Source organism: Cydia pomonella, chromosome 7 (assembly GCF_033807575.1).
Source record: "Cydia pomonella isolate Wapato2018A chromosome 7, ilCydPomo1, whole genome shotgun sequence".
Taxonomy (NCBI): domain Eukaryota; kingdom Metazoa; phylum Arthropoda; class Insecta; order Lepidoptera; family Tortricidae; genus Cydia; species Cydia pomonella.
The window spans coordinates 18,083,785-18,100,957 of NC_084709.1; the positions used below are offsets into that span (position 1 = coordinate 18,083,785).

Below are 17,173 nucleotides of genomic sequence, written 5' to 3' on the forward strand. Positions count from 1 at the left end.
TTTAGACACGATTTCTGAAATGAGCTTACAATTTGTCCCCAAGTTACACCCTCTCCGACAATCTTAAAAACGCGATGCTATTTTCTTTACTGTGCCCCAACAAGCTCCTAATGGCTGGGCTCCATAAAGCTAAGAACGTCCATTTGCCATCTTCTTGCCTACACATTAATTGCGGGAGAAATAAACGTTGTCGGACATACCTGGAAATTCCACTGAGATGGAGTTGTGCCGGGATTGATACCGTTCAAACTGACGCCAGCAAAGAGACAACATCTGTCGACAGTAATATTATAGTTAGGGTAATAATGGCGCAGTTTGGGCCTAGGTTATTAATTCTGAGCCAACGTGGCCTGTCAAGAACATGCCACAAGCCTAATTGTATGCTACACGAGTTGTATTTTGTTTTAAACACTGGGAATTAATTAGATTGTGATTTAAGTTGATACTCCGTTTACCCGCAAAGCCCGTAATGGATCATATTTCAAAATATTTACTTCAAGCAACTAAATTTATCTTGGAATAGAAGCCTCAATGAATCATCTAGATCTAGAGTGGTACAGTTAATTAACGTTTTGATTAAAATACTTCAGCCTTTAGGTACTAATCGCTCTGGGTTCGCTTTTGAAAACCTAACCTCCGCTCACCAAATCCCAGTAATGAACAGATTGAACACAAGCACTGACACAGATTTTTATAAAATCAACTACTAATTTTATTGATTTTGTTGATTCACCTACGCACAAAGGCGAACTTATGTTATGAGGGATCTCTACCAGCAAACCTATCTCTTAATAAAACTGAAGGTTACTGTCGTTGTTGATGACTTGATGAGGATACTATGGATTTACGAGTATATACTGAGGATTTATGCGTATTGTATTAAGTCAGCACCTATTGTAGATGATTTATATTCTTGCCTACCTAACGATATGTTAAAAAGCACAATTATCAAGCAGTAAAACACCTCTTGATAATTTGTTATAATAATACGCTTTTCTTAGGAAGTTCAGAGAAAACTTTGTAAATTTGGCAGCGACTTTCAGAGTTAAATGGCGACGCAAGACGCAAATGTGTAGGGTGTAGCAATTTAACTCAAATGGTACATGTACTGTACTTAATGGTACTTTGCGTGTAATTGCTGATGTTGTAACTTCGATTATTTCACGCTAAATCGGCCAGTAACTGAGAGAGTACTTAACAAGATTATACAGTCTATACCTCGTTTAGCATTAGAAAAAGGGTATACAATCTTAAGGAGTCTTTTTATCGAACTACTTATGAAAACAAATTAATATAAATATATGGCTATGCTATTATAATTGTTACATATCTGCTGTAACTCATTCTTCAAAAGTGTTTTTCAATAAAAAGGCAACAAGATTGTTTACCCTTTTTCTCATGCTATAAAACCTAACCCAAGTATCAAATTTTAATCATAGATGGAATTACTTTACAACGGCATGATCCTAGGATGAAAAAATGTTATCGAATCGACAAATTATGATATTATGGTTCGATTTTGCTGTGGGAACCTTTATACAAACTAAATCTCAGTAGTCCATAGATGAGAAGCCTTGAGTTGTCATTTGGTTGCTAATTTTCAAGGTAATCTAAAGTTCTCTGTTGAACTTTAGCCCTCACGAAGTATTATAGTTTGTCTCAAAGCCATAACTTGGATATTGCGCGCAAAATGGGCAAGTTAGTAAGAGCTCATAGTTACGTTTACATGCGGTCGGGTTTTGGTTACAATTTGGTCGATCATCTCTAGCGCTAATATTATTTTTTATTTATTAATTATATAAAAGTATTTTCCAATTTGAATGTTCATGTGAAATAGCTTGATAATTATGTTTATACTTAATTTATTATTATTTCTTATATTTGAATACTAAAGTTTATAATGTTATTAAAGAATTAAATGGTTTCAATAAAGTAAAAAAATCTCTAGTACTAGGGTGAAATTAGGGGATAGCAACTGCAGCGTAATAAAATTCTAACCCCAGAACACAAAAAATATACCACAAGAATCAGTATATTAACACCAGTAAAACGTATATTTTCAGGCACGTGTCTTGTGATGTATAGTAAAGAGTTGAAACAGATGTCATGCTAAAGTATAAGTTTTTGGCAAAAAAAAACATTATTGGTACAAGTTTTTATCGCTGACTGTACTTTTCTTTCCACGGGCAAGTAATACTCATCGAGACAATTTTAAAAACCGCAAACACAATGAGGTTGCGTTGTTTTATCACAGAGTTCCTATGGCCACCTCCTGTCTCCATCATCAGTTCAGCTAGATGGTACCATAATATTGCATTGTCACGCAGACTTACATATGTATGAAAATTTTCAGCTTTATCGGAAACCGGGTAATGGGTCAAATTTAACTTGCAAGATTTGACCCGTACAAACATAGTTACATACCATATATATAGGTACATTGCAAGATAAATAAAAGCTTGTCAAAAGTAGTGTCCGGATTCGCTTTCGCAACGAAAGCCGTAAACCCATCCGGACACGACGGCACCTGTGCGAGATTCAAGTATATGAAACGTTTGAAAAGCTAGGCGCCTTTGACCACAGTCTTAGGAATCTTAGGGCGAAACAAATTGCAGTAAGGAATTTTCAATACCTGTAGAAAGCTTCCATGAGGTCTCTGGCCACGATTCTGTTGGCACCTATGGCGCAGTAATAGGGGCCGGGCGGGGAGGGGAAGCCGCCGGGCGGCCAGCCCAGCGGCCGGTTGTCTGTCGTCGTGAGGAAGAACTCCTGGTTGAAACCGAACCAAGGTTCTTCTACGTCGGTCTTCTCGCACGATAACATGCACGCTTTACGACGGTTGGATGCTGGACGTAAAAAAACTCTGTTAAAATATTATAGCTACAAACTTTTATTTATCAAATATCAACTTTATTTTATAATATTTATATTTTTTGTTTATTTTAAATATTATTTGATAAGCTATTAATGGTCATCAATGGTATTTCAGGTGGAGTTTAATATATATTTATATTGAATTCTACTTTTTCATGATATTAATCTATTGCGATACGATTTGACGGCCGGTCTGGCCTAGTGGAAAGTGACCCTGCCTATGAAGCCGATGGTCCCGGGTTCGAATCCCGGTAGGGGCATTTATTTGTTTGGGCAGATATTTCTTCCTGAGTCATGAGTGTTTTATATGTACATATTTATCTATAAACGTATGTATATCGTCGCCTAGTACCCATAGTACAAGCTTTGCTTAGTTTGGGGCTAGGTCGATCTGTGTAAGATAAAAAAAAAAAAACGGAAAAAAGTCTCTCAAATTGTACCTGAACCAATTAATAGGAATTCGTTGACCAAAATACATACATCACCCGGCTGGCACCAAAAGAAGGTGTTGTTAACCGAGCAATGGGCGGCGGTTAATTAGTCTGTCACCTAGCTGAATAACAGCTGGAAGAGACCATTAGGGGCCTTGACAAATGCCCTCTAACATGGACAACCTCTAACACTCTGGACATTCTTACTGAAATTTACTAGGTCCCAAGGTAGGCTCAAGAAGGCCTGGTTTGTGGATACTCAGACAACGATATATATACAAATATTAAAATACATACAAAACATCCATGACTCAGGAACAAATACCTGTGCTCATCACACAAATACAAGCCCTTACCGGGATTCGAACCCAGGACCATCGGCTTCATAGGCAGGGTCACTAGGCCAGACCGGTCGTCAAAAACCACCAATAAGAGAAGAAACTCTGAAATAAAATCGAGTGTGGCGGTACACTTTGAGGCAGCAGCCCTGCTAATCGTCTAGGGTACTATGGGTTAATACTTAACCTGTATATCTGGTATCTACAATTTATTACAGATGTAGTAAATTATCCTTTCCCATCGTATTTTTACGGAAACGTACGAACGTGACATGCTATTTCAGTCAGACTCAGTACAAAAAGCACTGAGGTTGACTGAAGTAGCATGACAAATACGAACGATTCCGAGAAAATACGTTGGGAAGGATTATTCACTAAATCTGTACTGAAACTCAAGGGAGGAATACACGAACCGATTTAATCCCTTCTGAGAGCCCTGTGTCCCTGTTGAGGATAAGAGGATACCATCATCATTACACTAGTTATTTATTGAACTAAGCTATCGGGATTGATAGCCTAATTAAACCTCTTTCTCTATCACGAACCAGAAAATGAAAGTACCTAATGGCCAAGTATTCTAAAATATGTTTTTTTACGAAAAAGTGTCAACAACCTATGTACAGTCAACCAATTTGAATCCTAGGCCACTATACTCGTAGAACCTTGTCGCTTTAACTAGTCTATACATGACATACATCACTCAATAAGCACTGTCGTAGAAGTCATTATGACATGGTTCTATAGTGGCCTAGGCATCAAATTGGTTGACCGTACAGTCACCATTCGATATATCGGAACGGGCAAGCCTCATCAAATATTTGAACACGCCTCTATTGTCAAGACGCTATAGTGCGTACTCAAATAATTTTGAGCACTTCGGCCGCTCCAATATATCTGATGACGACTGTACAACAAAAAGTAGCCATTAAAACAACTTTGAATAGCGATGAAGACTTAGGAGCCTTTACGAAAATTTACATGTTTGATGTAACCTTGACCATATTTGCTCTTTAGTATTATTGTCATATCCATAGTATAAAATGTTGACGTAGATGACATCATTAGAAATAGGCGAAAAATGGATTTGGACAACCGGCTATTGTTAACCCACAACAAAAAGCCGCTGAAACGGCCAATTAGTCGCAACGTCAATTAGCCCGCGAACCAGGAACAGATTTCCATGACCAATAGCATCACGTGCGATAACTCGTAATTAAAGTAGTTAAGGACGATGTGTAGGTTACCCTCGTGGACATCGGCTGCCGTTACGTTTTTGGGTGCGTAAAAAAATTATAAATTTACTCATTGCGTCCAGATTGAAGCTGAAGATGAGCGTTTAGATTAGATGCTACTGTGAATAAGAAAATCGTCAGCCGGTTGTATCACGGTGTTAAGACCGTCAGCTGGTCACATAAGCGTGTAAACCTTAGCTGATATCCTGAATGCCATAACGTAGAAGCCAGATGGGAGCACTTATTTAAGTGCACCAGGTCCCTATTTTATCACCATAAAACCACTCTACGAGTTATCCGCCAGGGATATTGACGATTATAGATAGATAGATAGAATACTCTTTATTGGCACACCTCAGTAAAAATATACAAGAAAAATAAACCATTGATTAAATTTAGAGGCAGACAACAGGCGGTCTTATCGCTAAAAAGCGATCTCTTCCAAACAACCTTTGGGTAGCGTGTATAGTCGGTCAAACAAATTTGTCGGTAGAAAAAGGCGCGAAATGTAAATTTTCTGTGAGATAATAATATTTCGCGCGAGATAATAATAATATATATATTATAAAATATTTAAATTTGCCGCTTTTGGGGCTTGATAGACTATATTAGTTATTTATTTGCATAAGTTAAAAAGTGGAGTCATGTTATAGTGCATGAAATATCAAAATATACATTTAATACAGCATCCGTATATATAATGACGGGTGAATGTGTATAATATATGATACTAAAATTTCTTGTGTATATCTTTTTTGTCAATTGTCAACCATACTTTGCTATGAAAACTGCACATTGAAAACGATCACTAATTTTGAGTCTGCTGCATCTGCCTCTACCATGTGGTGGTTAGGTCTTTATATCAGAGTGTGCAATTATTGTCGCGGCGGTTGTTGGAATAGTCCCAGGTAGTAACGTCTCAAGTAAATTACACTTTCGCTTACAATTTATAACATTGCGACAAAAAGATCAGGTGACCTGACCACCACGAGCTGGTCCACCACTTTAAAATCTCGACCTTTTGAAGTTAAATGTGGAGCGTTGAGGAACACGATAGCGTCGTGTTTACTGTGCATATAATTTTGATAACCTCATAATAATGCTGGCATTACTACCCCTGGGGGTAGTTGCCAAGATGACTATAGTTTTATTGACAAACGCTAATAGATGTGTTCGCTGACTGTTATATTGCCTGCCGGTGAGTAATATTGCCAGAGCTCAACGAGAGTGCAAAGTGTTAGGGTCGGCAACGTGCATGTAACTCCGCTGGTATTGCAGGCGTACAAAGGCTACGGAGACTGCTTACCATCAGGCGGGGCGTATGCTTATTTTCCACCGCCGTAGTATTAAAAAAAAGCGAAAAATAAAATTATATCGGGATGGCAGATGCGACGAAGGGTCACATCATCATTTCCATTAAGTTGGCCTTTTCAATAAACCTTTAAAGTCTTTAACCTGTGGGCTGGTAGTCGTGCTGGTAAGTGTCTGCGAGCACCATGATGTGACTGCCGCGTCGGAAGGGATCGTGGTAGATTCTCTGCGGGAAGATGAACGTGTCGGCGTTGTCGGCGGATGCCTGCCCAGTGTTACTGCCGTCATAGTACCAGATCGGTAGGTCTGTGAAACATTAAATAATTTAAAATTACATTATGACATTTGTGACTTGAAATAGAAACATATAAATAGAATCACTATTTTCTAAGAATAGGAATAGAGAGTAATGGCTCGATTTGAAGAATGATTAAGACACGTTTAAGATCTGGGAAAGATCTTTAAAAGATCGATAACTAAACGACATGTCAAAATTGACGTTTATTTCAATTTGAAATGAAGAAATGTGCAAAACTTAATTTGGCGCACATCTTATCAATTTGATTTTGTCATTGAAGGTCACGGTCAAAGGTGAAACCAACAAAACATGCATATTAGTTGTCGGCAGGGGCACATTTTCTATGTTTACCCGCATAGGTTGTTTACCTATATTATCGGTAGAAGTAGCTACAGGTTGTCTAAGATCGAGCTCTAACTTTGTCTTATCCAGATTTAGGATCATCCCATTTGCCCGAAACCACAAAAAGTTTACAGGTGACAAATATGACGTTATCGCACAGTTTGCCCTATATTCCGCGTTTACTATATCGTCGGCATACATTACAAAATCAACCGTAGGTGAGTCATAGGGGAAATAGGTCATGAGTAGAACAAACAGATTATTGCCTACGTTAGACCCCTAGGGAACTGACCTATAACCGATCGGCTCAGCTACTGAGCGCTCACTGTTCATCTCCACAGCCTGATACCGATTCGCTAAGAAGGAAGTAATGCTCGAGTTTATTTGCGATAAGTCCGTGGTTTAGTAGGTCAAAAGCGTGCAATAAGTAAAAATGAATCTTAAAACGCATAGCCAGCCGCAAAATTGCATGTCCACTTTATGGATGAATTTCATTCACACTATGGTACGCAGTATTATTCAGGAATAATTTCGAAACATGTCGAGTTTTGTTGGTTTCCTTCTTTTCTTTTCTATTATAACTCTCATGTTTTTACCTTTAGCCTAAAATCATGTAGAGTTTGAATAACTCTATTACTTATAGTTCAATCTAACTTTTTATAATAACTTTGGCCTTAATAAAAATAGGTGAACACAATAGATATGAGCGAAGGCATTGAGTGGTGGTTATTGGTCAATAAGATTGATAGAACTGATAAGAGGGAATAGGCAAAGCCTTGGAAGCTTGTGCGGGATCTAGTAAATTGCGAAGGTAACATTAACCTTAATTTGACGACCTCAATTCTGATACGTTATGTTAGGGCTTTACATAGAGGCCTTTGTATTATTGGCTGCCAACTCTAAAATTATTGTTATACGCTTACGCTGTTCGGAAGGTCAAACGACAAGCTCTTTCGTTGTTTTTAACTCTGTGTTTATGCACATACTTCACTAAAAGAAGGTTGGTAGAGCAGATGGAGTGAAGGTCTCCCATTCTGACTGTGACTGAGGGACGTACGTATTCCAAAATACGAGAGAGAGAGAGAGTTCGTTTGTCCTCTGGAGTTGCAGGTGTACATAGGCTACGGAGACTGCTTACCATCAGGCAGGCCGTATGCTTGTTTGCCACCGACGTAGTATAAAAAAAAAAATATGCCGGTGTTCTCCATATTGACCTTATAATGTCAGGGCGTAGGGAGGCGGCCCAAGCTTGATTCCGCTTTTATAAAGGGCAAAGTTTATCGAACTCGAAACACGTGCGAAGAGCATTAATTAGTTGGGAACTTGCAAAACACAGCGCTACAGCGATTTGATCATAATCATAACCGAAGCGACGAAATTCAATTATGAATGAATACAAATACAAACCAGTAGCTCTGTGAGCAGTAGGCCTCGCGATAAGCTTAAAAAACTTTTAAAGAATCTTGATTTATTATCGCAGCGAATTTACAAAGGCCTTAAGCTAGTGCTTACATCCTTTATTGCAATTTCCGCCATATTGAATATTTTGCAATAAAACAAAACAACAAAAAATATATCTCACTATCGAATCTGATCAAAAATGCTTTAATCGGTTGAGAAAGCTACCTGCAGAGCTGAGGAGAAAAACGAAAGCATTCTCCGAGGAATTGTTCTGATTAATCCCTGCCACGTCTTTCCGCTATCGCTCTACGCGACACCTTTTCCATCTTCTCCACTCTGATGGTTGGCAGTCCTCAACTGTGCGTTTCTCCAGTAACTTCCTGCCTGGCACAGCTAAACTGTAGAATGAACGGACCGATAGGACCTTCTGACCTTCAAGAAAAGAGCGTACTCCCCTTAAGTGTCGGCAACGCACCTACAACCCTTCTGGTTGCAAGTGTCCATAGACGACAGTAACCGCTTACCATCAGGCCATTTGTCTGCTCGGTAGCCTCCTATATAAAACAAAATGTAGACCTATTGATTGAATTTAATAAAATCCGTTCAGGCATCGGTTAAACGTGAAACTCTCAGATCTATTTTAATAAAAATCAGTCAATACACTAATGAGCTAGTTTTCGTTTTCGATATTAATAAAAGGATTGCAACATGAATATTTTCAATAACCACCGTTTATATAAATTGGTTCATTATGAAATGTCGTGCTGCGGGTGTGCGTGGCTTTAATGAAACGTGTGTCTAGTAACGATGGATTTGCAAAAATAAAATAGTAAACGATTCTTGTTTTGTACACGATTTAATTGATTATATAGCAAAAGTTAGATACTAATATAAATTAATACCTAACTTATTAACGCTACATTAGGCTATTAATTAAATTCTAGCTATTTGGCTTAGTTAAGGCCTTGACAACTAATAAAAAAAAAAACAGAAATTCTCGTAATTTAAAATGATTGTGTTGGTGTAATTAAGGTCTAGACAACTAATTAAAAAGCTGAAATCTTTTCGTTATTTATAATGATGTTTTCTAAGAACTTGTCTGTCACAGAATTAAATTTAAACAATCGTTGATATTTATAATCATACGTCGGGGTTTTCGGTGCGGGAATGTTTTCTTTTATTTATAACTTTGTCTATTGTAAAATAATTACCAAACTATGAATTAAAAATAGAAGGTAAGCTTCAAATGCGATTAGAAATATTAAAATAGTATTGGTTTTTATAGTTTTAACCTGTTTTTTGGCTAGTGTAAAACATTCCCGCACCGAAAACCCCGACGTATGTTTATAATATAATGTAAATAATAAAATATGGAATACTTTCTTAGTAATGTACCGACCTTGTCCTTCACTTTTCGGTAAGGTTCTAAGAAAGTATCCCACGCAGACTATGTACAGTCGCCATCAGATATATTGGAGTGGCCGAGGTGCTCAAAAATATCTGAACATATTTGTTCAGATATTTGGCCGCTCCGATTTACCTGATGGCTGGGCAACTAAGATCAGTAAAGGATGTTATTCCACATCACATACCGGGCGTTTATAAGATTGATTGCAGCTGTGGTAGTTACTACTATATTGGAGATTTGGGGAAACCAAACGCACCGTAGCAGAAAGGGTCAAGGAATAAATATATCACGGCTGTCAAGAAACGTCAAACAAATAAGTCTGCCCTAGCCGAGCATTTGCTACAGCCAGGACCAAACCACTGAATTGAGCTCCACAATCCTCCTCTCAAAGGAACGTCTGTACATGCAAGCGTGGAAATATTTCCAGCCACAAATCATCGGATATCGTGAGTGTTGTGTGTAATCTTACTTATTATGTATATATATATATATATATATGTGTGTGTAATCATGTCGAATTTTATTAGTTAGAGTAGTAATAGTAATAGAGTAATAGCGAATAATCAAGATGAAGTGTGGGTAGTTCGCAAAACCCGCGCAGCTAGAAGACGGTGAGACAATTCCTCGCCAGTCTGCCTGTGACTGATGGACACGGACGTAACGTGTCACGTTTGAAACATCACGCCAAATAAAAGTGGAGGCGAGTAAGTCCCGATTCTGTTTTACAATTATGAGTGAAATCGTGATAATGTAAACATATCGTAGATATTGGTGTACTATTTACGTTTACACCCAACTAGAATATAAAACTATAAAATGTTTTAGTATGACTACAGGAATGATACTAATCACCTCAAAACGTATAGTTAAAAAATACTGTTCCTTTATATTACCTTTTGGTTTTTTGGGAACGTAGTCAAAAGTTCTGTCTTTGGATCGAAGGTCGATGCCGCTGCTGTCCACCCAAACATAGGAAGCCAAGATACTTTCACAGGGGACTTCCAAGTCCTCGTACTTTCGCATCCCCGCTTTATTCAGCGCTGTTGGAACCGCATTCATTTTGATACCTGGAATAGCCAAAACTCGTTAGGTTAGTACAAATAAGTCGTGACATAACAAATATCTACTTGAAACAAAGTTTGGCAGTGTGAGATTAAGCAGTATACCTAAAACTTACGCGATTTATTGTAGCACATGAGGCCGTTAAGAAAGAAACAAACGATTTATTTGGCGATCAAAAGCTCAATACCTTTCACATTACATACAATATTATTAGTACATTTGATTTTTCAACATGATAGCAAATATTTAGAGAAGAAAAGAATATGACAGAACAGTGGATACCTACTCGTTGTTTGCTCGTTCGGTTTGTGGGTTTATCTGAAATAAAATCTGGGAATCTTTGAAGATTATACATACTCATATGATAATATGACATATGTATTATGCTTGTATTTGGGTATCTGTATAAAGATAGAAATATTGGTCGTCATCGTCAGATAAATAGTTACTTGTGCATGCAAAACAGATTGCATACATCCATATTCTAGCAGCAAACGTTTCACCAAAAAGTTCTTGATAAGCCATTTAATAGTATCATATACGTATCTATATTGCAATTGTTTTGTAAAGAGTAAGAAAGGATTTCTGTTTTATGACAAAAAATAAAATTCATTTCATGACTTTATTTCTCTAGTTACGTAGGTATTTGACTTTTTCTTTAGTTTATTTATAAAACCAACCACTGAAAATTAAGAAATTCTCTCTAATTCCACTTTATAAATTTCGTTGTTCAACCTAGCGTAATTAAGAAAACAGTACAATTAGCATTTTCCATTGATTAAATATAATAAGAGTAGAGATGCCACTGTGAAAATAAATATAATTTATATTTAAGTAAGTAGTTAATTAAAATTCTGGGGATCGTATACTACCTTTCAATTTATGTTCGAAAATACAACTTATTATTTCTGTTATAAAATTCGACATATGTAGGTAGTACCTACTGCAGAAGTATTTCACTTTATAGCCAAGTACATCTTAGACCGATTGATTATCACTCAATTAAATATACCCTGGCGGGTGCTGACTCTTCGTGGGTCCGAAAGAAAGGTGAACCCATCACATTTCAAAAATATGTCGTAAGTGTATGTGCGTGTTGGATTCGCCGCAGCGCCCATCGGAAGAATGATTCTTTGTTACGGAACATAATAACAAATTACAAAGCCAAGGAAAGATATAGGTAGGTACATAAGGTCAATGTGTAAAAGACAGTCTATTAATTTAGCCCGTCTACAAGCTCTTTCGTTACTTCTAACTCTTGCGGTTTTACTGTACTCATACTACACTTACAGATATAGTGCATAATTGTATTCCATCGTATTTTCTCGGAAACGTTCGTATTTGTCATGCTACTTCAATACGTTACGTTTGGTACCGAGAATGACTGAAATAGCAAGACACGTTCGTACGTTTCCGCGAAAATACGATGGAAAATAATTATGCACTACATCTGTACAAAAGGTCGGGAGAGCAGACTATTATAAAAATACGAGAGCTCTTGCCCTAAGACGGTCTTCCCAACCAAATAAAATATATATATGCCGCTTTCTGCCATCTGCACTTTTGTACTTCCACTCTTATACTGTAATTACATTAGCTGAAGGGTTCCTCACAAGAGTACATTGTGATACGAGTGTGCTACTTTGGAAGAAGAACTTTCATATTAATTTAATAAGTTTTAACAATTAAAACTTTAAGTGTTAAAACAGTTATTAAAAGTTTAAAATCTGTCATACTGCCTCCCGCCCCTCGCCTCGCCGCTGACGGCCGGCGGGCCCCGGCAGGGGGCGGCGGGGCGCCAGCGCCCGCCAGTCTGCATTATAAAATCTACTCGACCAATTTAAGAAGGCTCCATTTCCATATATATTATTAGTAATCAGTTACCTTCTTAAGTCACTCGGATTATCATTCATTACCTAACAAGTGCTATAATATAATGAAAAATCACGCGTGTTTAATATCTACGATCCTAAAAGCAGATCAATAACTTCCATTTTACGAGCAAGGGCGTTGAAAAATAATTTCCATTCTACCACAATAACGTATTAAGTAGCGTGTTATATAAATAAACATAATTAAATCTAAAAGCTTCTTTGAAAGCTTGTTTTTAGGAAAATCATTCTTTTGAGGTTAAAAATGATTATTTAAACGTGATCAATGTTTCTTTAAAATTCAAATTCCTTGGTAAAAATCCAATCCTATAACAATTTTACGGGAAATTCGACTTTAATTCTAATTTATACATATAGAGCTGCCTTAAATTGTAGAATTACCCTGCCGTACATTTTTCGAAGAGTCAGAAAATAATCGTCTGTCATACCTTATTATATCTGAAGGCTCCTGTCAAAAGAAACACTGAAACAAAGGATGAAATAAGGAATAACGTGCCATATAATTAATCATATATTTAATATTAGAAATTTAATGCGAATGTAACTCGTTTATTCTGTCTGTTAGGTACCTTTCTTCACTTAAAATAAGGAACTGATGTTCATTAAATATGGCGTGTGAAATCGAAGGCTTTGATTAGACATTGGCTACTTTTTTCAATCTGTTCTCCTTTGGGGACAGGAAAGGGAAATAAATAGCACGGATCCAATCCCTCAAGGGTGTGCTCAAATCACAGCCACTCGTACATATGTATCACTACTCATATAGTGGCGCTCAACTAGAGGACAAAGAGAGTGGGGGTATATGTATACTGAAATAACTCTTTCTTCTTTGAAGAAAAGTGTTTCTGTTCTTTACTGTGATATTATAGAAATAATTAATTAATTTAAGTTTTTGTTGCTATAAAATACATTAAGGGGCTCGTCGCGATTTTCATCGACTTTTGACCAGCTTTGAGTCGTTACTCCTACATTTGCACTAGATGTAGATAGAATTATAATTTTTAAGAAAAAAAAACCGATTTCAAAGAGTGAAAGAAAGATGATTGTTGATGTTGGGTTTCATACAATGAAATTAAAAAGACAGCGTTCTACGCCTAATTATGTAGAAAAGGAGGTAAAATGTTTTTTTGACTCATTTCAGATTTGTCCTATGGTTGACTGGTAAGATACCCGCAATAGGGTATTCGACTGTATTTAAAATAAATTATTGTACCCATGCAATAAAGCACCAGATAATTATTAGGAAAACATATATAGCAGTTATTTTTAAACACAAGTTCTATAGTATAATAAATAGGATAGAAATATTTAAAAAGTAGGTGAGTTGACTGTGACGTCATTGTGTAATGTTTCATATGAATTTGTTCATATGCTTGATTTTTTGATGAAAATACTAAGACGACTGTATACATGCCTTTAACATTTGAGGAGTTACCTCGATTCCTCATGAACCCCCTGTCAGAATTCGCATTTGACAAAAAATTGTCTTGAAAATCTAATTTGCTCAACAAACACAGCGAAGAGGACAAATCGCCAAACGTGAACTTATGCCTCGTTGAAGAGTTCCATTCTGACCATCATCAGCAGTTCCACTGCATCAATTGTAAATTGTTTAAATGTAAATGCTTGATTTGTTGATGAAAATACAAAAATCACTATATGTATGCGCTTAACATTTGAGGAGTTTCCTCGATTCTTCATAGATACCATCAAATCTCAAGCTTGACAAAAATTTATTGAAAACCTAATTTGCCTAACAAACATAACGAAGACGACAAATCGCCAAGCGTCGCCAAGTCGGTTAATAAGACAAACGGCTATCATTTCTTCAATATTTTATCTCCATTCTGTTCTGCCAGATTTTGACTTTGACTTTTTTTTAAACATTGTATAAACAAAAAAAAAACAATTTTTTCGTTATTAGATTGCTGTGAAGGATTTTACATGTACATTTGTATTCGTCTTTGACGTCTTTAAAATCTAGTCAGAGATTTTAATTTTAAACTAATTAACACAACACAAAAGTTATGGCCAGTAAACCAGTTTTTTGGCCTAAAATTGTTCAACTTTGATGCCTCATATCTCGAAGACAATGAACTTTGAAGTAAATATGGTATACTATATTGCTTACAGCCGTTACTGTTAATATGATAAGCTACAAAAAACATTAGAAAACTAAGGGATTCAGATCGAGGTCATTGGCGTTAGGGACCCCCTTAAATTAACAGAAGTGCACAGAACTTGAGCGGAATTTAGATGAAATGAACGAGAAGCATTGAGAAAAAATATTTTTAATATTAAATTAAAAACAAATATATATTTTAAACACAAACACTCGGAGCTTGCTCCGTGCAAATGCTGATTTGCAATTGAGTTACAACCTAAACCCCCTTTATCAAGGTAAATGGAAAGAAATCCCGCTATTTTTAGCGCACTTAAGGTGGGCTCAACTCTTAGCTACGATTTGTTTACGACTACGGAAATACATTTTACTTACAGCTTTGATACCCGAGATTTACGTCCAAATTATATATACCACATTTTAATATAGATTGCTTGGAAAGAAATGTTATTTAGACTGCTACTTTTAGCGAAGTAATTTATCATATAGTCGTATAGTAACGACGTATCTTTCGCCCAATAACACGTTCCTAAGTTGAACTTCCATCTGGCTCTCGTTATTCCGATCCTTAAGAGACCAAAGCAAGCTCGGTTCACTATACAAAGGTAGTTACGCTGTCATTTTAAAACGACCAGAATAAGGTATCTATGCCTGTAATTAGCTTCAGATACAATAGTTAAAAAAATACAGCAAATTTAAATTTTTCATACAAAACTTAATTGTTTTTGCTCTATTTCGTATGTTTCATAAGCTGGCGCTATATAAACTAATTACAAGCATAAATATATCTCATGTCATCGTATGTGCGAAGTTTCATACAATCCAACACGTAGTTTTAAAATGGGAACTAAACTCCGTTTGTATGGGAATGTGCAATTCGGCCGAGCTTGCCGGGCACTCTTAATCACCAGACATCCGTTCAGGCCGAAATATAATACCTCTATAACAAACTTGTACCTGCGTTTTCGTCTGAGTGAAATGATAATGATAATTAATAAAGACTATCCTATGTCCTTCCCTTGGCCTTAAACTATATCCATATTAATTTCATCTGAATCGGTTCAGCTGTTTGAGCGTCAAGAGCAGACAGACAGAGTTACTTTCATATTTTCAACGACTTAGTCTGTGTGGAAAGTTTTTTTTTTACTTTTATTTGCAATTCGCTAGTTTTAGCCATAATCAGATGTTATAAAATTAATTTTATGTACTTTCCCGGATCGTTTCCTATTTTAATATGTACCAGATTTCTATCACAAAGAAGTAACAGACAGATAGATAGACTTACTTACGCATATTATCTTATAGAAGGGATTAGTAATGATATATATATATATATATACCTACCGAATCCTTTTTTACTTCGTAGATTCTTGTACCAAGTTAATTGATAACTAAAGCTGATTGTGGAAATATGTGGGTTTACTAAACAATTTTGTACAAATTCACTATATATAATTTGAGTATAATTTGATTTATTTATCCTGTCAATTTTGAAATTCAGGAGGTCTCGATGTCAAGATGCCTCGATGAAAAAAGGTTTGCCTTATTATATGACACGTTTTAAAATTTATAAATACAGTCCTATAGAGGTTTTAACATAATTAAAGGGATCAAAAAATGAGCAGGACACAGCTATTTAGTACGTATTTTCCGTATACAGGAAAATACTGTCCCGGACATTTGAGAGGCATGCGCGGAGCTAGAGCCAATACGGGGAGGGCTTTCGACGATTCTATGAAGTGTAAGGAGTACAATGAGCTTACGCTGCCCCTACCCGTATCATGGAACGCACTTGCATATTATTATACCTTTGCATATACGAATACAGCACCCGCCGAGGTGTAAAATTATAAATATTATTGCGACTTAATGTAATCTAAGATGTACTAGGCAAGGGGAATTCAATATAATACTCACTAGGAGAAGAACGATAACTCCATACAAAAAATGCCCCTTACAAAAGTTCGTTTATACTAGTGGCGCTCTCTTTGTATCTCAGTACTAAAATTGACAACCGGTTTAGCCTGGCGGGTTTTGGTTGGTAGTGATCCTGTTCTAGCTAGTGGTTCTGGGTTCGAATCCCGGCCACGGAATTTATTTTTGTATTTTTTGTTTTTTGGGGTGAGATTTTTAAATTAGCATTTACAAATAGAAAAATATTATGTTACACAAATCAAAATCACAGGCATCTTTTGTCCTAAGATATAATGATATCTATATTTTGAAGTTTTTTCAATATAAAAGGTAACAAAACAGTTTATTATCAAGTTACAAATATTTTTATACCTATATATTAGGATCAAAAGAGCTTAATTCGTTCGAAAAACATACAATAGGCAGGAAAAAAGTCATGTTCTATACAAATTTATGTATCTGACGGGGCTTGTTGAACTAACTGTGACACTTGCATATAACATCTACATACCTATATGAATTTTATTCAATGAGACCACAGGTGCTAC

At 36.4% G+C, this 17,173-nt stretch overlaps 1 protein-coding gene across 1 annotated transcript in view; it reads right to left on the bottom strand.

Moving 5' to 3' along the window:
- The window catches only part of LOC133520040 (glutamine synthetase 2 cytoplasmic-like), a 32,197-nt gene extending 15,976 nt beyond the window's left edge, over positions 1–16,221 (bottom strand). The window contains exons 1-6 of the mRNA XM_061854302.1: positions 16,056–16,221; positions 13,018–13,052; positions 10,529–10,702; positions 6,331–6,492; positions 2,633–2,846; positions 201–273 (exon numbers count right to left, since the gene is read on the bottom strand). Coding sequence (XP_061710286.1) covers positions 201–273; positions 2,633–2,846; positions 6,331–6,492; positions 10,529–10,694 — 615 coding nt within the window. The 5' untranslated portion in view covers positions 10,695–10,702; positions 13,018–13,052; positions 16,056–16,221. The remainder of the gene's footprint in view (positions 1–200; positions 274–2,632; positions 2,847–6,330; positions 6,493–10,528; positions 10,703–13,017; positions 13,053–16,055) is intronic.
- Between the last annotated feature and the right edge of the window lie 952 nt (positions 16,222–17,173).